The sequence below is a fragment of the Hemitrygon akajei genome, chromosome 30, assembly GCF_048418815.1.
Source record: "Hemitrygon akajei chromosome 30, sHemAka1.3, whole genome shotgun sequence".
Classification (NCBI taxonomy): Eukaryota; Metazoa; Chordata; class Chondrichthyes; order Myliobatiformes; family Dasyatidae; genus Hemitrygon; species Hemitrygon akajei.
Window position 1 is genome coordinate 4,963,816 of NC_133153.1, and position 24,532 is coordinate 4,988,347.

The 24,532-nt window shown below is 41.0% G+C and overlaps 1 protein-coding gene across 2 annotated transcripts in view; it reads right to left on the minus strand.

Moving 5' to 3' along the window:
• Positions 1-18,137, minus strand: part of LOC140718763 (DNA-binding protein RFX7-like) — a 108,531-nt gene extending 90,394 nt beyond the window's left edge. For both annotated transcript variants that reach the window (XR_012096783.1, XM_073032882.1), the window contains exon 1: positions 17,509-18,137. Coding sequence is in view for 1 of the 2 variants with exons in the window: in XM_073032882.1 (XP_072888983.1) it covers positions 17,509-17,666 (158 nt within the window). In the remaining variant the exon portion in view is untranslated. The remainder of the gene's footprint in view (positions 1-17,508) is intronic.
• Positions 18,138-24,532: the final 6,395 nt, after the last annotated feature.

The window sequence follows — 24,532 nt, forward strand, 5'->3', positions numbered from 1 at the left end:
ATTGCAGCAGTCCAGCTTCTTGCTTCAGCAAGAGTTAACCTAGCCATGACCAACCTCACAAAGCACTTCATCACAGTAAATGTGAGTACAATTGAATGATAGTTGCTAAAGCAATCACCCTGTTCTTCTTGGGCACTGGTATGATTGGTGGCCTTTTGAAGTAGGTGGGAAGTCCGACTTCAGTGATGAGAGACTGAAGATGTCCTTGGAATAACAGGCACAAGTTTTCAGTGCTCTAAAAGGTACGCCATCAGAGCCCGACGTCTTGCAAGGGTTCACCCTCCTAAAAGATGTTCTGGCTACGGCCTCAGAAACAGATATCACAGGGTCACCAGATGATGCAGGGATTCACAGATGTAGTTTTAACCTCCCTTTCAACTTGTGAATAAAAAGCAATAAGTTCCTAGAGCTGTTGGACATACATTTCTATCTCCAACTTCATTTGGAACTGTATTTTTACTATTAAAATAGCCTTTTATAGGTCGTATCTGGACCTCTTGTAGTTTTGGATCACTAATTTTTGAATGCAAACTATCCCTCTTGGTTCATCTGCAGCTTCTGCCTTGGGTATGTGCAATATGTTCTTGAAGGCCATGAACTCATGAACACTACCTGGTTCCTCCTTATCTTCTTTGCACTATTTCTTTGAAATTTATAGTTTTTATGTCTTTGTACAGTGCAGCTGCTACAAAATTACACATTTCACATCATATGTCAGTGTTAAAAAATGATTCTAATAACGTAGAAATCTTCACTGATGAGAGAACCTGAAATTCTTATACTCTAAGATCTTTCATGTATTGCACCCAACTATCCTCAGCATCATTCTCTTCAATTTGCATTTCACCTCCTCTAACCAAGTTAAGATTTGTTGATATACAGTGCCCAAATCTACATAAGGAATAACTGGTACAGCCCAGGGGAAAAAAACAGTTCAGAGTGACAGATGTAAAATCTGCTGTGTTCTGTATCTGAAACATAACTTCACACCCACTGCAATGCGCCCTTTTATTCTGGCCATAGCTCATTTACACATCATTGTAAAATCCAAGCTAACCCCATTACAACTTCCAATATTTGATTAAAAAGCAGTTTCTTACACAAATCTCCAAGTTGCCACATTCTAACAAAGAAAATTCTGCCCTTATTGCTCCTTTATCACAACTCTTGTTGAATGACTTCAGACCTGTTGCCTTGACGTCGCACGTGATGAAGACCATGGAGCGGCTGATAATACAGAATCTGAGGCCACAAACCAGGCACGCCCAGGATCCTCTTCAGTTTGCGTATAAGGAGAAGGTGGGAGTGGAGGATGCTATCACGTATTTGCTGCACAAATCACTCTCTCACCTAGAGGGGGTCAGTTGTGCTGTGAGGATTACATTCCTTGACTTCTCTAGTGCCTTTAACACCATCCAGCCCAAGATCTTAAGGCACAAACTAACGGAGATGGGAGTAGACTCTCACATGGTGGATTGGATAGTGGACTACTTGACAGATAGACCTCAGTATGTGCGGTTGGGAGACTGTAGGTCTGACACGGTGGTAAGCAGCACAGGGGCGCCGCAGGGAACCGTACTCTCTCCGGTCCTGTTCACCCTGTACACATCAGACTTCCAATATAACTCGGAGTCCTGCCATGTGCAGAAGTTCGCTGATGACACGGCCATAGTGGGGTGTGTCAGGAATGGACAGGAGGAGGAGTATAGGAAACTGATACAGGACTTTGTGATATGGTGCAACTCAAACTACCTGCGTCTCAATATCACCAAGACCAAGGAGATGGTGGTGGACTTTAGGAGATCTAGGCCTCATATGGAGCCAGTGATCATTAATAGAGAATGTGTGGAGCAGGTTAAGACCTACAAGTATCTGGGAGTACAGTTAGACGAGAAGCTAGACTTGTGCAGGAAGGCACAGAGTCGACTGTACTTCCTTAGAAGGTTGGCGTCATTCAATGTCTGTAGTGAGATGCTGAAGATGTTCTATAGGTCAGTTGTGGAGAGCGCCCTCTTCTTTGTGGTGGCGTGTTGGGGAGGAAGCATTAAGAAGAGGGACGCCTCACGTCTTAATAAGCTGGTAAGGAAGGCGGGCTCTGTCGTGGGCAAAGTACTGGAGAGTTTAACATCGGTAGCTGAGTGAAGGGCGCTGAGTAGGCTACGGTCAATTATGGATAACTCTGAACATCCTCTACATAGCACCATCCAGAGACAGAGAAGCAGTTTCAGTGACAGGTTACTATCGATGCAATGCTCCTCAGACAGGATGAAGAGGTCAATACTCCCCAATGCCATTAGGCTTTACAATTCTACCGCCAGGACTTAAGAACTTTTTAAAAGCTATTATTAATGCTTTTTGAGATAGTGATTTAGATGCATATCATATTCTTTACTGAGTTAAGTATTGTATGTAATTAGTTTTGCTACAACAAGTGTATGGGACATTGGAAAAAAGTTGAATTTCCCCATGGGGATGAATAAAGTATCTATCTATCTATCATCTTCCATTCAGTCAATACTCGTATTCCCATAACTAAAAGCTGCTTTCAGAAAATATTTTATACAATGGAATACGTATCCAAATATGGAATTAGACTCAAACCTTTCTGATGCATTCCAGTTAAACACAGAAGTTAATCATTTCTCTGATTTTGCTGGATAACGTTTTATGGGGCATCTGGAAAGAAATGGATCCATCAGGCAGACGCAGCATGGATTTACAAAGGCAGGTCCTGTTTGACCAAACTTACTGGAGTTCTTTGAGGATATAACAAGCACAGTGTATAGAGGGGAACAGATGTACATTATGTACTTGGATTTCCAGAAGGCGTTCGATAAGGTAAACACAAAGTATACTGCAGATGCTGTGGTCAAATCAACACATACAAAAGCTGGATGAACTCAGCAGGTCGGACAGCATCCGTTGAAATGAGCTATCAACGTTTCGGGCTGAGTGCCACTTAAAAGATTTCTTCATAGGATAAGGATGCATAGAGTTGAAGGTGATGTATCAGCATGGTTAGCTAATAGAAAGCAGAGCGTTGGCATGCATAGGTGTTACTCTGGTTGGCAATCAGTGGTTGAGTGCTGTACTGCAGGGATCGGTGCTGGGCCTACAACTGTTCACAATATGCATTAACCATCTCCAAGAAGGGACAGAGTGTAGTGTATCTAAGTTTGCTGATGATACTCAATTGAGTGGAAAAGCAAATTGTGCAGAAGATACAGAGAGTCTGCAGAGAGATATAGATACGTTAAGTGAGTGGGCAAGGGTCTGGTAGATGAAGTACAATGTGGGTAAAAGCGAGGTCATCCACTTTGGAAGGAAAAAGAGCAAACAATTATTTAAATGGTAAAAAAAACATTGCAGCATGCTGCTGTGCAGAGGGACTTGGGAATGCTTGTGCATAAATCACGAAAGGTTGGTTTGCAAGTGCAGCAGGCTATCAAGAATGCAAATAGAATGTTGGCCTTCATTGCTAGCGGCAGTGAATTTAAGATCAAGGAGGTTATGCTGCAACTGTACAGGGTACTGGTGAGGCTGCACCTAGAGTACTGTGTGCAGTTCTGGTCCCCTTCCTTGAGGAAGGATATACTGCCTTTGGAGGCAGTGCAGAGGAGGTTCCAGGTTGATTCCAGAGATGAAGGGGTTAGACTATGAGGAGAGATTGAATCACCTGGGACTGTACTCACTGGAACTCTGAAGAATGAAATCTTATAGAAACATAAAATTATGAAAAGGATAAATAAGATAGAAGCAGGAAAGTTGTTTCCACTGGTAGGTGAGACTAGAACTAGGGGACATAGCCTCAAGATTTGGGGAGAGCAGATTTAAGATGGAGATGAGGAGGAACTGCTTTTTTCCCCCAGAGTGATGAACCTGTTGAACTCTCTGCCTAATGAAGTAGTGGAGGCTACTTCAGTAAATAAATTTAAGACAAGGTTGGATAGATTTTTGCATAGCAGGGGAATTAAGGGTTATGGGGAGAAGGCAGGTAAGTGGAGATGAATCCACAGCCAAATCAGCCATAGTCTTATTGAATGGCGGAGCAGGCCAGATGACCTACTCTTGTTCCTATTTCTTATGTTCTTATGTGTGATGAAAACAGCTGATTACATAACAGGTGAACAAAACTATCATTTGAACTGACATTACATGGAAATCAGAGTCTCAAGAACACCAAGGCCTACCCTTATTCCTTTTTCTCATATTCTAAGAAAAATTAGAGATGACTATATGGCTGTGCAATCCATACTCTCATATTTTTTCTTAGTGAGACTTGCCCCTTAGGTGCATCATTGGCAATCTTTTATATCTGAACAAGATATGGCATGCAGCCCCAATGACCAAATCCATATTCTCCCACACACACACTTCTTCCTCCTATATTCATCTTCTCTTGTAACCACGTTGTGCAGCTACCCAACCAAGATCAGATAATAAAATTCCAATTTCTCTACATCTTGTATCTAATTTATAAAAAACTTCTAATAACATTTGCAGAATATCTGAATACATACTAAATACACTTAGCTATCCCAAAGCAATTTAATTTGGTGCTAAAGAGGCCCTGTCAGAGGTGCACGCAATTATGAGTTCTACCTGTTACATAACAAATAGCCAAAACTGATAATCTAGGAATGATTATTGTGAGTTTCAACTCCTGTGACCTATCTTTTATGTTGCATTGCACCTATTTTTGTTTTGCATCATCTCTAATCACTCCCACTTTCAGAATCTACCACGGACTTGCCTTTGTTCTTGCTTAAAATCCATCACATATGCAACATTTAGGATGCAATTAACAGTCAATAACTTGGAACATTGGGCTAAAGCCTGAATGTTAGTTGCAAAGGAAATTGGTCACCAGCCATGTGTACCTCAGTAAGTCTTAAATTTCAGCACATGCCCAGACAAATGATGAAATCTGAAAGTACGTGGAGGTCAGTTGCGTCTACATCTGATCTTTACTCCATTGTGGGACTCACCAGACCAGCAGTGGAATAATAACTCACTGAAGAAAGCAGCCTGATGCGCTTAACATCTGGCTCATAAGGATTGCCAATGTAGGAATAGTGAATACATTTATTCAATCCAGTCACAGCCCCATGGGCAAAAAAAGATACGTACTTAGTGATTTTAACATTATCAATTATTTGTTAGGGCTTAATGTGCTTTCATTAGATTTTAGAAGAAAATCACATCATTAAAATAAATCTCTTGAGAGATGTTACCTGACTTAGTGACTTAGTAAAAGTTTGTGTCAAATATTTTTAAGCAAGTTCTTTGTCAGTCCTCTCTTGAAAAGCCTCCCACACTCAAGTTCAATCCTGATCCTGAGTGCTGTTTGTATGGCACGTGCACTTTCTTCCTGCAACCATGTCGGTTTTTACCCAGCCTCTCTCTTTTTACCCCCACATCCCAAAAATGTGCTAAATGGTGGGAAAACTGGCTACAAGTTGTTCCTATGGTGGATGGATCATAAACATTCCTTAAACGTTGTGAGGAGAAGTCTCTAGATGTTAGGAACTTCATATACTTTACATATGATATCCTACAGACTGAAGAATTTATAAACTTGCACTATCATACTATTGACTCTTTGGAGTATGTCACCTTCAATTTAAGTCTTTTTACCCTAATAAATAGTGCATTATTCTCCATACATAGAATTGCACTGTACCCTAAATGCATTTCTCGCAGCCTTTTTGGTTTATGCAATTTATCTTAATGACGTGATTTTCCAGGAATGAATTCCTATGCTATAATTAAGGTTAAATATCAGCAACAGTATTACATCTGCTCCACTGAGATGCAAGATGTTCTGCAGATCCTGGAAATGTTGAGCAACCTACACAAAAGGAGCTCAGCAGGTGAGGTAACACCTTGGAAGGGAAGTGAAGAGTTGACACTTCAGCTGAGAACTTCATCAGTATTGAAAAGGAAGGGACAGATGCCAGAATGACCACATCTGCTCCACTGTTAGGCTAGCCAACATGCAGTAAGAGGAAAAAGTTATTCCTGAAAAAATTAACTGAGTTGTAAATAAAGGCCTATTAGTTGGGGAAAATTCCTGCCATGTTCCATTTATAGCCACTTAACAGGAAAAAATGCTCCCCAAGTATTTTGTTCATGTACTCATTGGTATTGGAGTTGTAGAATAACATTACAAAATTGATTTTAGCATTTATAGCAAATGGCCCTTAATATTCTTTGTCAGGATGTAAGCAAATCTTCTTGGGGTCTATTGAATCAATAAGGGTTGATTGGCTGGAAGGACCAGAAAGTTGATTCCGGACCTAACCTGTATCAATATTTTGGGACGAAAGGTTATATCCCAAGCCAGTTACAAAATGAATACTGCAATTCACCACAATCTGCTTCACTCTGCAGAGAAGAGTAAAGTCATCCTTAAGTATGAGGTCTCCAAACAATTACACAGATGGACACCAGAAAACGAGCATTTCTGCAACCCCCACCTCTACCCCCAAAATCTGGTGACAAGGGCAAGGAAAATAGTAAAAAAAAATTGTTAAATTTTTCCTTCCATTTTACACTGTAAATTTTCCTAAGCTATCCATTAGAAAGTGAATATCTCTTTCAAAACTTGGGCAAAATTGCATTGTACAATTGCAGTCACAATTTGCAAATTGCAAATTTGCAGTCACAAATTGCAGTCACAATTTACTGTACTGCCAGTTTTGTTTTTAAATAAACCATGTAACCATAGCAAGCAATTGTTCCAACTCTGGGATCCTTCTCACCATAAATGCACTGGAAATGATGAAACTTGTTATACCAACCAGAGGAAAATGGACAAGTATACAATGTTGCAAACTCTGCTGTTTTCTGTAAAATAACCATCATTGTGCTTCACATCCAAAGTGGTAATTTCAGGGTCTAATATAGCCAAGACACAATTATGCTGAAGGATGATAGAAAGCCATTAAGCCTGTCTGAATTCCCCAGAACATTGGTTATAGAGTGAGAATGCCTAAATATACGAAAGGGTGAACCCCTGCCACTAATTTCTGCACAAACTCAACTTAACAATCAAAACTGCCCACCATCAGACAAATGTGATATAAATTAATTTTATCAACAGTAAACTATAATGCAAAAACTAGCAAATTCATAACATTATTGTTAAAAATCCTAGACTTCTTTAAACAGTGCTTCACAAAAACCACAACAGATCAAGTCAGCTCGCCAAATTTTACTTGGAGCAGTATCATCTACTTCCTGTGAATAAGAATCGATGTGAATATTTTCATTGTAAAACATAGGGACGATCATGTGCAGAATCACTGCAAATGTTCCATGGAGATGTGCACCAACCAAATTATCAGAGGACCCTGAAATAGGTACAGGAGGGTTTCTTTATGAAAGTATTATTGAATCATTTCAAAAAGAACAACGAAGTTGCTACTTTGTGCTAAAATATTAGCTAGTTTCTTCACAAACTAGAAATCTGGCTTGTGCTGTCCAGCTAGCATTTGTGTACAATCTGAGTAAACCCAATGGGGTGGAGAACCTTTTCAAAAGATTGTGCCCAAATTGGCAATAATCTTCTTAAAAAAAATTATCTCATGTGTCATGGTAATTTTGAGCAGAGATTATCATTAATGAATTAGTAACGATTATGGACATTTAAGTTCTTTTGCTTATTTATAAGTGATCATTGTTTTACTATTAATAGACAGAGACGGTTTGAAATAAACAAACGATTTTAGAAAACCTGTTCAAAAATTATTAATCTTGTAAAAAGACAATTGAAAAATAACAATTTCTAAATATTACTGAGCTGCATCTCCAAATAAGAAAATATAAAATGAGTAATATTGTTAGAACTGTTCACTATCCAAATACAGATGTGTACACCAGGTTTGTGCGGATTTCAAAACATATCATCTAATGTCCTGAGCTCTCGCAATCGTCTAGCTCTCGCCAAGCCCACGCAAGACATTTCTGTGAAAACATCTCACTGCTCTCGGGTTGTAAAAAAATCATCTGCTGATTCATTTAGCAGTAGAGATAATTGTGCATCTTGTGTATCGTTATACTATGCGTGAGCACCATCTTGGGCACTCGTGCCATGAGTTCACCACCATTGCCCTAGCAAGACTGGGGAAAGTAGGTGCAGAGACAGTAAAAAATAAATTTCAGATTTATGGAACATAATTCAGAGAATTCCTCAGAGATCTTGGGCTTCTTACTAGGTTTAAAAGGAATGTAAACGTTTATATTAAATTTAAATGACATGACAAACATGACATGACAAGCCTTTAAGAGGATACAAAAGACATTACAAGAGTCAACAAATGCAGGGACAGAAATCCAAGGATTTTTAAGACCCGCAGGTGTAAATTGAAAATGTTAATTGGGATTCAGGATGAAGTACATAGAGACAAAACAATTTCAAATGTGCTAATGAATTTGGATAAGAGTCTAACGGATTGTTGTGGGTTCCATGAGAGGAAGGGTTTTAAACGGTCAGGAAGAGCAAGAAACAGTTCATTAGAAAGTTACTAAGAAAGGTGGGGGGAGTTATCATGTTAAAAACAAAAGCTTAACATAATCAGTTATCAACAGTGGGTCCTAGACCTCAAGGTTAACCTATTCCTCATTCCACAAACGTTGCCTGTCTCACTGAGCATCTTCTAGCACTGTTTTTTATGTCAGATTTATAGCACCTACAGTTTTTTAAAGAATAAAACAGCCTCATTTTAAAGACAGTAAGTAGAACGGAAATACAACAGGCTTTCAAACTGATGAAATGCTCAAACGGTCAGGCAGCATCTTTGGAAATATCTCTGGATTTTATTAGTCATGTTGATGGGTCATTGATTCAGAAACACTTGTACAGATGAAGCTTTAACTCCATTTTTTTATTATTCTCTGTCCTTAAAAATCAAACTTCTAATATCCATAGTCTCAAATATAAAAGTACATGGCTTTGTTCTGAAATTAGATGACCTGTGGAAAATTGCCTCTTGTAAAATACGAGAGGTGCAGGTACAACCTTTGGAAAGTTACCTCACATGCGACATGACAATTCCAGACCAAACTGGAATCACAGATGGATGTTCAATGGCTGTGGCTATCACCTCCTACTAAGCAAAAGGAAGCGACATTTGTGACAAGGTTTTGTTCCCAGTGCTTTTTATGCTCACTTTGAGCGACAAATCATGGACGCACCTTCACAAACTCCCACAGCCCCTGATAACCCAATGATTTTAATCTGAGGCCGACGTGAGAGCATCAGTCTGGAGGGTGAACGCACACAATGCATCTGGCCGAGACAGGATTCCAGGCCAAGAACTAAAAACTCACCCTGATAAACTGGCTGCAGTGTTCAACCTCTTGCGTCGGCAGTACGAGGTACCCACCTGTTTCAAGTAGGCTTCAATTATACCGGCACCCAAGTAACCTGCCTCAATGACTATCATCCAGTAGCACTTATATCCACTATGATGAAGTGCTTTGAGAGGTTGGTGATGAAACATTGTCAACTCCTGTCTGAGAAGCTACTAAGATTCACTCCAATTTGCCTACTGTCACAACAGATGCCATTTTACTGGCTCTTCACTCAACGCTGGAAAATCTGGAGAGTGAAGATGCATACATCAATATGCTCTTCATTGACCACAGCTCGGAATTCAAAACCACCACCCCCTCAAAACATATCAATAAACTCCAAGGCCTAGGCCTCAATACCTCCTTGTGCAAATGAATCCTCAGCATTACCATTTCTGAGGATCTGTGTTGGGTCCAGCACACAAGAGCTATTACAAGTTTTCAAAGATTTGGCATGTCATCTGAAACTTGACAAACTTCTGTAGATGTGGAATGGACAGTATATTCACTGGTTGCATCATGGCCTGGTATGGAAACACCAAATATCTTTGAAAGAAAAATCCTACAGAAAGTCGTGTATATGTCCCAGCCTATTATGGGTAAAGCCCTCCCCACTATTGACCACATTTACACGGAATGTTGTCGCAGAGAAGCAGCAACCATTATCGTGGACCCCCACCATCTAGTCGATGCTCTTTTCTCATTGCTGCCATCAGGAAGGAGGTACAGGAGCCTAAAAACTCATATCACCAGGTTCAGGACTCACTTTCAATGATTCTTCATCTCATGTCATTGATATTTACTGCTTATTTATTTATCTGTCTGTCTCAGTGCTGAGTGCATAAATATATTAGGGTGTTTTGAGGTCAAGGAGGAGGAAGTGCTAGGCCTCCTAATAAGTATTAAGGTGGATGTGTCCCCAGGGCCTGATAGGATTTACCCCAGGTTATCGCAGGCAAGAAATGAAATTGCTGGGACTTTGATCAGAAGTGGCTAACATTGTACCTCTATTTAAAAAGTGAAAAAAGGGAACTATAGACTGGCAAGTCTCACATCAGTCGTAAGGAAACTGCTCTAGAAAATTCTTTGGGATAGGATGAAATCCAAGACCTAATTAGGAAGAGCCAGCAAGGTTTTGTGCATGGAAGGTCATGCCTTACCAACTTGATTGAGTCTTATGACAAGGTGACAAGAGAAATTTACGAGGGTAGAGCAGTGGATGTTGTGCCCATGGATTTTGGTAAGGCGCTTGACAAAATCCTTCACTGGAGGCTAATCCAAAAGATTCAGGTGCATGGAATCAGTGACAAATTGATTGTTTGGATTCAGGACTGGCCAGAAGACAGAGGGTAGTGGTTGAAGGAACTTATTCGAGCTGGAGGTCTGTAATCAGTTGAGTTCCACAAAGATCTGTGCTGGGACCCCTGCTGTTTGTAATGTATATAAAAATGACCTGGATGAAAATGTAGATGGGTGGGTTAGTAAATTTGTGGATGATACCAAGACTGGTGGAGTTATGAATAGTGTAGCATGACATTGATCAGTTGCAGATATGGGCAAAAAATGACAGATGGAGTTTAACCCAGATAAATGCAAGGAGACTGTACAAGACCCTTAAAAGTGTTGCTGAGCAGAGAGATCTTGGGATCCAAGTTCATAGCTCCATGAAAGTGGCTGCAAGTTGATAGGTTGGTTAAGAAGACTTATGGAACGCTTGCTTTCATTAGTCCATAAGACATAGGAGCAGAATCAGGCCATTCAGCCCATTTAGTCTGCTCCGCCATTCGGTCATGGCTGATACCGTTCCCACTCAACCCAATACACCTGCCTTCTCGCCATAATCTTTGATGCACTGACAAATCAGGAAACTATCAATTTTCATTTTAAATATACCCACGGTCTTGACCTCCACAGCTATCTGTGGCAGAGCATTCTACAACAGATTCAACACTCTTTGGCTGAACAAATTTCTCCTTACCCCTGTTCTAAAAGGTCACCCCTAAATTTTGAGGCTGTGCCTTTATTCTGGATACCCCCAGAAAAACTTTTCAAATTGTTTTTATTGTCATGTTTAGTGAGGTACAGAGACAAAGAATATTCACCCTATCTAGTCCTTTCAACATTCAGTGAGATCTCCCTGCATTCATCTAAATTCTAGTGAATATAGGCCTAAAGCTGCCAAATGCTTCTCATATGTTAACCTCTTCATTCCCAGAATCATCCCCATGAACCTCCGCTGGATTCTCTCCAATGACAAGATATCCTTTCTGAGATATTCTATTCCCCTACGAGGACTCCCAAGTCCCTTTGCACTTCTGATGTTTCAGTTTTCTCCCCATTTAGATAGTCTGCATTTTGTTCCTTTTGCCAAAATGCATCATCATACATTTCCCAACAATGTATTCCACCTGCCACTAGTTTGCCCATGCTTCCAATTTGTCTAAGTCCTTCTGCAATCGCATTCCTTCCGCAGCACACCTACCCCTCCAACTACAGTCATATCAACCTTGAACTTTGCCACAAAGCCATCAATTCCATTATCTAAATCACTGACAATGTGGAAAGAATCGGTCCTGAGGAACACCACTAATCACTGGCAGCCAACCAGAAAAGGTCCCCTTTGTTCCCACTCACTGTCCCTGCTTGTCAGCCACCCCTATATCCATGCCAGAATCTGTCCTGTAATGCCATAGGATTTTATCTTGTTAAGCAGCCTCGTGTATAGCACCTTATCAAATGTTTCTGAAAATCCAAGTAAATGACATCCACTGCCTCTCCATTGTTACTGCTTGTTACTTCCTCAAAGAGCTCTAACAGATTTGTCAGGCAAGATTTCCCTTTACAGGAATAATGCTGACTTTGACTTATTTTATCAATAGTCTCCAAGTACCCCAAAACCTCCTCCTCATAGTCAAGGCATTGAGTACAAAAGTCCAGAGGTTATGTTGCAATTTTATGAAAACCTGGTCAGGCCACATCTGGAGTACTGCATACATTTCTGGTCACCACACTATAGAAAGAATGTTAAGGCTTTGGAGAGGGCACAGAAGATTGAGGTTCACATGAAGAAAGACTGGATCGACTAGGCTTACACTCACTAGAATTTAGAAGATTGAGGGGGGATCTTACTGAAACGTATAAAATTCTAAAGGGATTGGACAGGCTAGATGCAGGAAGATTGTTTCCGATGTTGGGGAAGTCCAGAACGAGGGGTCACAGTTTAAGGATAAAGGGGAAGCCTTTTAGGACCGAGATGAGGAAAAACTTCTTCACACAGAGAGTGGTGAATCTGTGGAATTCTCTGCCACAGGAAACAGTTGAGGTCGGTTCATTGGCTATATTTAAGAGGGAGTTAGATATGGCCCTTGTGTCTAAAGGGATCGGGGGTATGGAGAGAAAGCAGGTACAGGGTTCTGAGTTGGATGATCAGCCATGATCATACTGAATGGTGATGCAGGCTCGAAGGGCCGAAGGGCCTACTCCTGCACCTATTTTCTATGTTTCTAAGAGATTTACCAGGATGCTGCCTGAAAGGCTGGATGAACTTGGGTCATTTCCTTTGAAGTGTCAGAGGCTGAAGGAAGATCTGATAAAGATTTATTAGAGGCAGAGATAGAGTAGACAGGAAGGATCTTTCTCCCAGGGTTAAAATGTCTAATGCCAGAGGGCATGCATTGAAACTGAGAGGGCAGGTTCAAAAGAGATGGAACAGATAAATTTTTTCTACTCAAGAGTGGAAGATGCCTGGAATACACTGCCTGATACTGTGGTAGAAGCAATTACATTGGAAACTTTTAAGAATCATTTAGCTAGGCACATGAATGCGAGGAAGATAGAGAAATATGGACATTGTGCAGTTAGGCGGGATTAGTTTTTAAGGGTTTGGCACAACATTGCGGACTGAAGGACCTGTTCCTGTGCTGTATTCTTCAATGTTCTATGTCCAGCCCATCACACCTGCCTTGCCATTCACTGAGATCCCAGATGATCTGCTATTGCACAGCCACTCTTCCGCATGCTCCATTAGATTCTGCCAAGTCTCATCTAAACCACCTATCCCACCTGGTGTTGAAACCTATCTTTCCACAAGCAAGGAAAACTGAAAAATATTAACAAATTTAAGGATTTTGGTAGAAAAGAGAGACACATATATATTTCTTTAAAAAATCACACCACACAATGTTGCAAGGAAACAGTTTATTTTTGGAGTCATAAAGAGTCAGATCTTTTTAAGCAACTAAGAGCCCAAGTCAGCATACAAAATAAACACTGTATCCTAGCAGATACAAATGTGTTCTGTTTGCAACTTAAATTACCATAATATCAGAATCAAGAAAAACATTTGTTGTGTTGCAAGGATGACATCATAAAATTTCCAAAGTCAAGAGAGTTGTAAGGTGTACAAAATGAAATCACTAGGGGAAAGCAGGTCAGGCTATGGGTTGAAACAGGAGCTGCTTGCACATCAAATCAAAACAAAGATTACTGTAACCAGACTACCAATGAAACTGACAACTCCACAAGTACACTAGTTAAAGGCACATAACACGGGACTTACAAAAATTGTCAGACACATATACGAAAGGCAGTATCAAATTTAGTTATTTTCATAGTACCCATAATTAAAACCCATTGTTTATAAAACAAGATATGAAAGTATTTTGCCTTAAAAATAAAAACACTTGTATACATATATAATGAGGATGTGAGATTGGAATCAAAAAGATATTGCTGAACCAAACAGGGACAATGCAAATATTCTCAATGGTTGTAAAGTTACTTAAAATATATATAATCATATGACATCTTCACACTCCTCATCAATCAATAATGCTGCTGCCCTGGCACCTTGGAATGCTCCCCAAATCCACTCTCTGACTTTATCCCATATTCTATTAGTATATCACAATATTTATATATATATATATATATATATATATATAGCTAAGCTTTTTCTTAATAATTGCATATAAAGATTTGCCAATTTCTTCCAGTAATTTATACTTGAATATTCAAGGTCTTTATTGACAACTGAATGTAAAGATGGTTTACAAAGTACCACACATTTGCCTGCAGTTTTTTTCTACATGCTATTAATATAAAAATGGGTAAGAATTATTACTTTAGAGAAAACAATGATAAACTGGCTTCAGATCAGTAATCCATAAAGGCCAGAAACAGAGAATATCTCACCTTGCACACTCTTTCATATTGTTAATAAAAACCACCCATGTAAGCCTGTCACTTTGGAGGTATTGCAGTTATCAATAATAGGACTACATCATAATGTGCAAATAGGGTATCTGATTTGAAATCAAATGACTTAACCAAAAAAAAAATTAATTACATCTCATTTTCCAATTAACTCCATCATGACCAAACTTAGTTCTGATTATCTCTGTACAGTACCAAACTGGATCAACCAACAATTGTTGAAATTTCCTCAGCATGTTGTGTACTCTATATTTGGCAATCACCTTCCTGTGAAAAGCAATTGCAGTTGCAGGTGCACACCCACCATCAATGGGACTTCATAAGCTCCAGAATCTTTCACTCCTATACATGGTGCCACAGCATCAATGAAGTGGGGGGGGGGGGGGAGGATTCTTTGTCTGGAGTTTGGATAACGCCTCAGAAGAATCACTACCATTTCAGGAAGAAGATTAAAGTGTTCCATCCACCCTAACTATGCAATCAAATGACTTTAACTCCACAGCTCAGGATCATACCAGCTGCTTAACATTTCTCAACCTTTTTCTCGTCCTTAAAATTTCACCCTTACTTATTTAAATTGCATCATGCACTTGGCTTGACCATTTTCTTTTATAACCCTTATAATTGAATTGATGAGATTGCACAACAAAATTATTGGGACCCAATAATGCAAACAGCTAAACACTTTGCATATAAAGAAATCACCTTTCAATGTTTGAAAGTCCTAGTGCTTGGCAATCTCCCTTCAAGTTCAAAGCCTCCACTCTGGAATTATTAACAGGCCCTTTCCCATCAAACAATACCATGAAAATGAGGCATCTAAAATCCATATAATATGCAGAGTAATCTAGACCTCTATGCTTGGTAGCTACATCCATAGCATTTCTGTGTATGCCATACTTCCTTTGGATTTTTTTGTATTAGTTCATAATGATAATTGTCTGCAAATTCGGACATTCTAAAACAACCTATTAACCAACTGAGCCTAAACAAAAGGAAGTTAGTTGAATGCCAATTCTTGCTAATGACAATGTGCTGAAATTCTTTACTCACCATTTCAGGTTGCTGTCTAAACTACAAGCCAATTCCCTTCAATCTCAATACATTTGATGGCATCCTTTAACACAATGTCAGATTTTGTATTCATTTAAACAAAAATACTCCACTCTAATTTGACCGCTGAAAAATGCAAATTTTGAGTCATAAAAACATTTTCTTTCAATATTGGAGAACACTATTCAGACCACCGAGTCTGTGATGGCTCTCAATGTATTGCCATTAGTCCTATTCTACTTTCCATGAATATTAGACAAAAGGCAAGCCATGGTCAGTCTGGTATTCATAAATTGTTCCAGTGCATATTAATTTATTCACAATCATTGTAAGAACAATGAACAGATAAATATCACTAACATTTAACACAAATTTAATATGTAGGCTTGAAGTACTGTAATTAGTCTGAATAAGACATATCTCATAGTGCTGAAGATACAAAGTAACAAGTAAAATAAGTTTTGAAACTAGCTTTTCTTGGAACAGTTCATTTTATAAGAGAAAGGTAGAATAGAAACAGCATCAAAATTTAGCAATGCTCTACTATGATCAGCCACTAGGTGCATTTTCAAGCAAGATGATTCCTAGGCCAAGAACCATCCATTTCACGTCTGCTACATCTGGCAGCCCATCTTAGAACTGGAGAAAAAACTTATTTCAAGTTCAGATGAAACAGCTTTGACAAGCAAACCCGTGAAAAGCCAGATTACAGCCTTATCATCTTCACAAACAAAATCCAAATAGAAAATGTTAAGCCATCAATTATGAAACAGGTTTTCCTGGAATTTGGATTCATGCACACTGGATACTGATCACAGATCAATAGATTATTGTAAAATTAATGTTCTCACAATCATAAACATGAGAACATTAATCTTACAATAATCTATTGTTACACAAAAACATTAAAGAGCATCTTATTTGCATAGTGCATTATCAGTGAAACTTTGACACTGGCCTCCACAAGGTGATATTCAAACAGCTGTCAGAGCACCAATAAAAGGAGAGGTGGATAAGATTCAGGTGGGAGCAGCTTTAGGCCTAAATAGTCTAAGGATGGATATTAACTGAGCATTGGAAATTGGTGCAATAATACTGATTTTGTGGACTGCTGGAGGTCAGACCAAGAGGAGCAAAGAAAGGATTTGACACAAAATTGTGTATTTCCTTGGGAAAAAAGGATGCAGTTTTCCACCCAAAGGATACCAGCCCAAGTAGGGTACTAAGCATATAGGGTGACCACATTTTTGGCAAACAATGATTGATAACAGTGAATTACACAATAAATGGTCATAGCACATTCAATATAGATTACAGTCTTGTATCTTGCATTTTAACTGAATAGCAAACATTGGAAGAACAAATCCATTAAACATATTTTGCCTGTAAATAACTAATCTGTTGCGATTAGAAGTGTCCAGACATCTGTTAACATTTTCCAGATTAATCCGCTTCTTCTATACACGGACATTGTTATAAAAATGTAATTTCTACACGAATAAGTGATCTCGGTGCATTTTCCTTTATACGCCCTTAGACACTGAATTGGGGGAGGTGTAAAAAAATACCAGCAATAATGCCTGAACGGCTTTTACAAAAATGCAAAGATAAAACTTGCGTGATCTTTCACATTTAAACATAAATACCAGGATGCTAATGTCTTTAAATAAAGTACTAAAAATATTCACTCCTCTCCTTCAAAACCCCAGAAATATATTAAAACATGTAGGGAACAAAAACACTTTAAAGTGAGAACTATACACGAACGTACAAGAAGCAAAATGTGGAGTGATAGATTTGCTTGCAGTTTAATATTTTATTATATCCGGCTAAGGGGCAGGCAGGGACTTGTTTATGCAGAAGGCCTTAGTTGCGCTCACTCACCAGATGGAGTTCTTCAGTTTCTGCTGCAGTGCACTCGCTTCCGACTCCGCCAGCCCTGCCACCAGGCTGGGCAAAGCGCCGTTGCCCTCCGCACGGCGGATCAGCGGCTGGGGCTCCCGCTCCGGCGGCGGCGGCGGCGGCTGCTGCTCCTCTGCCATGACGGTGATGGTGGTGCGGAGGGAGGGAGGGAGGGAGAGAGGGACGGAGCGGGGAGGGTCTCCGTGGGCTGAACGTGAGGGCGGGCTGGACACGTACGGTGACTAGGCCGCAGCCGCTCAGCGGCCCCTCAGGACCGAGCAGCGCCTCCCCCTACCCTCCCTCCCCCCTCCTCCTACTTCACACGCCGATGCCGAGCGAACTCTCCTCGGTGTCTGTTCAGTACTGCAAGGCGGCCCCGACCTGTGCACAGCACTCTCCCCGGCTCTGGTACATCCTTGACCTGCTCCGAGCCGGAAGATGCTTCGCTCCCCTAAGAGACCTCACAAACACACGAGTATGATGACTGGAAACAGAGGGGACGAGTTTTGGGGCGATTTGTATATCTCCCGTGCGTTACAGCCCGAGTCCGGAGACGGTGCCATGCACACGGCCTTCACACAGAACCTCGGCGAGATGAGAGCAGCTGAGTGAATGAGCGGCGCCGCCAGAGCGCAGGCGCAGTCCGGCGAGGGACAGACAGGGGCTGGGAGAACGGGAGGCGGGGATAAGGTGTGTGGGAGGGGGTAGAATGGGGCAAGGGCAGGGTGGGAAGGGGATGAATGGGGCAGGATGAAGGGGGGAAGGGAAAGAATGGGGTAGTGGGTAGGGAGAAGAATGGGGTGGGGGCAGGGCGGAAGGGGATGAATGGGGTAGGGGAAAGGGGAAAGATGGGGAGCGGGTAGGGGAAGAATGGGCTAGGGGTGGAGGAATGGGGTAAGGGATGGGGAGGAGTAAGAATGGAGCAGGGGAGGGTGAAGAATGGAGTGGGTGGGGGAGAAGAGAGAGGGGCCAGGGGGAATAGAGGGGTAGGGGAGAGTGGGGGGGAGAGGGGGTAGGGGAGAGGGAGTAGGGGAGAAGGGAAGGGGGTAGGGTGAGGGGGAAGAATGGGGGAATGGGTATGGGGTGAAGGGGAAGAATGAGAGAGTGGGAGAGGGGAAGGGGTGGATGCAGAGGATAGGGAGGGGAAGAATGGGGAGAGTGAAGGAGGGGAAGGGGCGAAGGGCAGAAGGGGATAGTGGAAAAGGTTGGAGGAAGAATGGGTGAGGGAGGGGGCAAAGGACGGAAGGGTGAGGAAGGGGTTGGGAGGAGGAAGAAGGGGGAGGGGATGGGGTAGAAGGGTGGAGTGGGTAGGGGGGTAGAAGGGGAGGACAGGAAGGGGGATGGATAGGGGAAATGGGGAGGGGGATGAAGGGGAGAATGGGGTAGGGAATGAAGGGGAAGGTGGTGGGGAGAGTGGAAGAAGTGGGTAGGGGAAGGAGGGGGAAGAAGGGAGTGGGGAGGGGGATGAAGGGGAGAATGGGTGGGGAGGAATGGGAATGAAGGGGAAGAAGGTGGTGGGGAGAGTGGAAGAAGTGGGTAGGGGAAGGAGGGGGAAGAAGGGAGTGGGGAGATAGATAGATAGATAGATACTTTATTCATCCCCATGGGGAAATTCAACTTTTTTCCAATGTCCCATACACTTGTTGTAGCAAAACTAATTACATACAATACTTAACTCAGTAAAAAATATGATATGCATCTAAATCACTATCTCAAAAAGCATTAATAATAGCTTTTAAAAAGTTCTTAAGTCCTGGCGGTAGAATTGTAAAGCCTAATGGCATTGGGGAGTATTGACCTCTTCATCCTGTCTGAGGAGCATTGCATCGATAGTAACCTGTCGCTGAAACTGCTTCTCTGTCTCTGGATGGTGCTATGTAGAGGATGTTCAGAGTTATCCATAATTGACCGTAGCCTACTCAGCGCCCTTCACTCAGCTACCGATGTTAAACTCTCCAGTACTTTGCCCACGACAGAGCCCGCCTTCCTTACCAGCTTATTAAGACGTGAGGCGTCCCTCTTCTTAATGCTTCCTCCCCAACACGCCACCACAAAGAAGAGGGCGCTCTCCACAACTGACCTATAGAACATCTTCAGCATCTCACTACAGACATTGAATGACGCCAACCTTCTAAGGAAGTACAGTCGACTCTGTGCCTTCCTGCACAAGGCATCTGTGTTGGCAGTCCAGTCTAGCTTCTCGTCTAACTGTACTCCCAGATGAAGGGGAGAATGGGTAGGGGAGGAAGGGGAAGAAGGTGGTGGGGAGAGTGGAAGAAGGGAGTGGGGAGGGGGAAGGGTGTAGGGGAGGGTGGAAAAAGGGAAGAAGAAAGTAGGTGGAAGAAGGGAGTGGGATGTGAGGGACAAAGGGGTGGTGGAGGGGGTAATTCAGGTAGTTGGGGAAGGGGAGAGGGAAGAGAAGGGGTATGGAGGAAGGGAGGAGGAGGGGGGAATTGGAGTGGTCCAGTGTGTGGGGATCGTGGTTTGGTGTCCAGGGAATGGGTATAGGGGAAAGAGGAGGATGGAAAGTGAGATAGGATGCATGAAATGAATCTGGGGAGTGGTCAGGGTCTGGGGAGTGGGAGTTGATATCTGGGCATGTAGGAGTTGAGGGAGCAGGAGGGCTTGTGTCGGTTTTGGGGAGAGGAGGAGATTGTGTTGGGAGAAGAGCATGTTGAGGGGCTGGGGCTGAGGGGGAATCAAAATCATACAGCTATGAGCAGGCCTTTTCTTACAGCTGGCGCATACCAACCAAGATGCTCATCCAAGCTGGTCCCACTTGCCATTGTAACATCATTCTTTTGTAGGGTCACTAAAACTGAACAAGTTCAAGTTTAATTATCATTCAAATGTACCTGAATATAGCCAAATAAATCAGTAATCCTCCAATGTCAAGATGCAAAACGTAGTATCAACAGCACTGGAGAGTAGAAACCAACCCCCAACCCAGTACGGATTCCAGTGCACTCACAGAGAACTCTGCTCTCTCCTCCCCATCTCGAGCATCTCCTCCCTTGGCAACTGCATCAGGTGACCCCCCAGCGAGGACCTATTACTGACAGAACACGGCTTTGCTGCCCTGGGTCTCGCCAATAAACCAGTGAATTGGAATTGCAGTATTCTACGTTACCAATGTCAAACAGGGTCTTATGATCACAATAAAAACGTCCAAAATTATCACTTGCTCTGCACACTATCTCAACTCAACAACAGTCCAGCTCCATCGCTATTAAGCGACTCACTAAAGGAACATTCCAGCAATATTTGATGTACTTAGTATCCAGCAGTGATTCACGATCATAAAAAGATGTAAGGGACAAACAAAATTACCTTTGATTGGATTCAGAATGGCCGCCGTATACGAGTGCGCCGCCATCTTACTGGAATTCTGTATTCACAGCAAATCCTGTCAGAAATACTGGAGAACTGGGAAAATGGGGGGAGGGGAATGTTTATTAGGCTCAAAGTTTGAAGTAAATTTTTTATCCAAGTACATATATGTCACCATATACAACCCTGAGATTCATTCTGCAGCCCGCAGAAAGTCGCTGATGATTACCAGCACCATCTGTGTTTTTTTTAGGGGATATTAGTAAAAAAATAGAAACTGGGGAGACTGATGAGCCTGAAGGAGACTCAATTGACAGTTTTGTTCAATAGGTACAAGATTTTTTCTCCCTGTTGGGTGAGGATAAAGACATGCAAACTGTTGATAACACCATAGCACAGGAGAACATTCAAGTGGGGAAGAAATGTTGAAATGATAAGGGATAGCATAGTTATATCGAGTCTCAGTCCAGCTGTCAGCAATAACAGGAGTTACATAGTATAAAGGGTTAAAGAACAGCATCACTGCCAACAGCACATCCATTGCTGATCAACGTAACACATGCAATGCACATTTTGAACAGAAGGAAATGTGTATGTCACCACCCACCCTGACAGTCTCCAATGCATCTGGACCAACAGTCACCACTGTGGATGTATGATCAATTGCCAGAGAGTGAATCCACAGAAAGTATTGAGCCCTGGCCACATCCTTAGATCCTGTCAGCTGGCAAGGGTGTTTGCAGACATTTTTCTCCCTGCTTCATGTTGTGGTCTCTTCCCAATTTAACCAGACTATTATCAACCCAGTACCCAAGAAAAACAAGATAATATGCCTTAAAGACTACTGCCCAGTGCCCTAACATAGAACAGTACAACCCCTTCGACCCTCAATGTTATGCTGAACCAATTACATTAGTAATCAAATAGCTATTCTCTTCTGCCTACACAATGTCCACTTCCTCACATTCATGTGCCTATCTAAACATCTTTTCAAAGTACCTAATATTTCTGCTTCTACCATCACCCCCAGGCAATGTATTCCTGACACCTGCCACTGTCTGTGTAAAAAAAAACATGCTCCTCAGATCTCCTTTGAAACGGTAGGGGTCCCAGTATAGATCTCAGTGGAACACCATTTTATAGACCTACAGTTAGAACAAGTCCTTTCAACCACTATCCTCTGTCTTCCATGGGTAAGCAGTTCTGAATCCAAATGGCCAATTCACAATAGATCCCATGTATCTTAATCTTCTGCATGAGGCTCCCATGAGGAACCTTGTCAAATGCCTTAATAAAATCTTTGTAGACAACACCCAGAACTCTACCTTCATCAATCACCCTTGTCACTTCATCAAAAAACTCAATCAATTTATCAGGCTGTCTATAATGAGTTTGTATGTGCTCACTGTGACTGCAAGGTGCTTTGGTTTCCTCCCATATTCCAAAAGTTTATGGTAGGGTTAGTGAATTATGGGTATGCTACAGTATTTTGTGCAGGAAGTACCAACACAGCATGCCTTCAGTGAGTTGCCCCAGTACATCCTTGGACTGTGTTGGTTGTTGATGCAAATGATGAATTTCATTGTATGCTTTTATGTACTTGTGACAAATAAAGGTAATATTTGAGAAGTGTTTACTCGGCTGGAGAAGAATGTGGAGTGGGATGCTGTGGTACATATGGTGAATGATATGGGTAGGACTAGAAATGAAATACTGCAGGGAGATGATCAGGGCAAAACTGAAAAACAAAACCACAAGTGTGATCATTTCTGGATTAATGCCTGAGTCATGTGCAAACGAGGGTGAATAATATTACAGAAGTAAATGTGTAGCTTAAACCTGCTTTAGAAACAATGAAATTTGGAATCTGGCTAAATTTGAATATTGAATGCCAGATATGAATCTTTACAAATGAGATAATATATTAATGTACAAGTGTCGTTCTATTGTTGTTACTGTTTATACAATGAAGTAAATATTGATGCCCATGTTGCTGGATTTCCAGTTCTCTCAAGAATGAAGGCAATGTAATCCTGTACATTGAACTGGCTATGGCAGATAAATCAGAACAGGTTTGTGTATAATTAATCATAACAGTTAACAATTTTACTAAATCATAAAATCCTAAATGGAAAATGCATCATATTGATTACATGCAAATTGCAATCTTGTCATTTGACCAATACAGGTTCTTTACTCTGAACTTGATATTCCCTTACTGGAGCTAAAACTGTAAACAAAATACTTGTGGTCTTGTAGAGGTCAGTACTGGCTTATCAGGAGTGAGATTATTTGTGGGTTTGGAGAATCTATCCTGAGGGTACAGATACCATATGAGACCAAGTTAATGCCAGAGGAATACCTACAGACATGGAAAGTTTGCAAAGCTATTCAAACTGAGTTGGAAATGTTAGACAGCCAACAGAAGAGATACATACAGTGAAGCCTGAGACATTAGGTTTAACAAGGAAGGTACTGCCAAGGTTACCTAGCATGTTACAGGCATTTTCGATTCCAGTAAGACCAAATGTATAACTCAACTCATCAGAAGCTGGCTGCCTGTGTGGAGTAAGTTCTTTCAAATGAAATATCTTTGTTAGTTTAAATAAGTTACTCTCCTCTGACAGGTTAGAGAATGAATGAGAGAGGACAGTATTATTACTATAAGTTTAACACTGTGTCTTGTTCTCTGCAACTCATTTTGTTTCTATTTGTATTTTATTCTTGTAACAAAATAACATTTAGATTTAACCTGAAATAAAAGTCAGAGACAGCAATGATTCTTCTGACCACCGAGTGTGGTGCTGTATATATGAAAAACTTTATGACTTCCAGTGCAGAACATTTTTATTGATAAACACAGTTAGCCATGAAATATGTTCTTCTTGTATTACCATGGCAAATATCAGTTCATAAAGCAATTGGGAGATTAGAGAACTTACAATTAATTTTGAAGATGAATAAAGCAAGGTGAGAGATAATCTGAACTACGTCACTTTAGAATATTCTTATGTAATTTAAGAACAGAAAGTACAAATGATTTGTGTTTATAATAATTTTAATGAACTCATGTCATTCAAAAAGTAAATAAATTACATTTGAAAAGTAGTCACAACTGTGATATAGGAAATCCACCAAGCAATCAACACGTAATCAGTGATCTACAGGAGTTAATTTGATGACATAATCTATTTTGAGTGATATTGGCTGAGACATAAATATCAGCAAATTAGTACCTTGGAAACTTTCACATTTGAGGAAGCAGTTGACCATTCAATCAGGTAATAAATGTTCATGAGGAAGACACCATTGTTGAATGGATGAATTGGACTGCGGGGCCTGTTCTTATGTTGCGTTACTCTATGATTCCAACACTATGTACCTAATCTGCTGAAGGAACTCAATGGGTCAAACAGGCTCTGTGGGAGGAAAGGAACTATCAATGTTTCGGAGTGAAACTCTTCAAACTGCCAGAAGTGTCAAGGCTAATCGCCAGAAGTTCTTTGGAGTTTAACTGTGGAAAATGTCTGACAGCTTGTAACATATCTAACTTTCACAAGCATCAGAAAATATATAACACTCATTAAAGCTAATCGTATCACAAATTAATATTAAATTAAAAATCTTACCAGATTATTAAATAAAGACTGTATAATTAGTTACATAGAAAACCTAC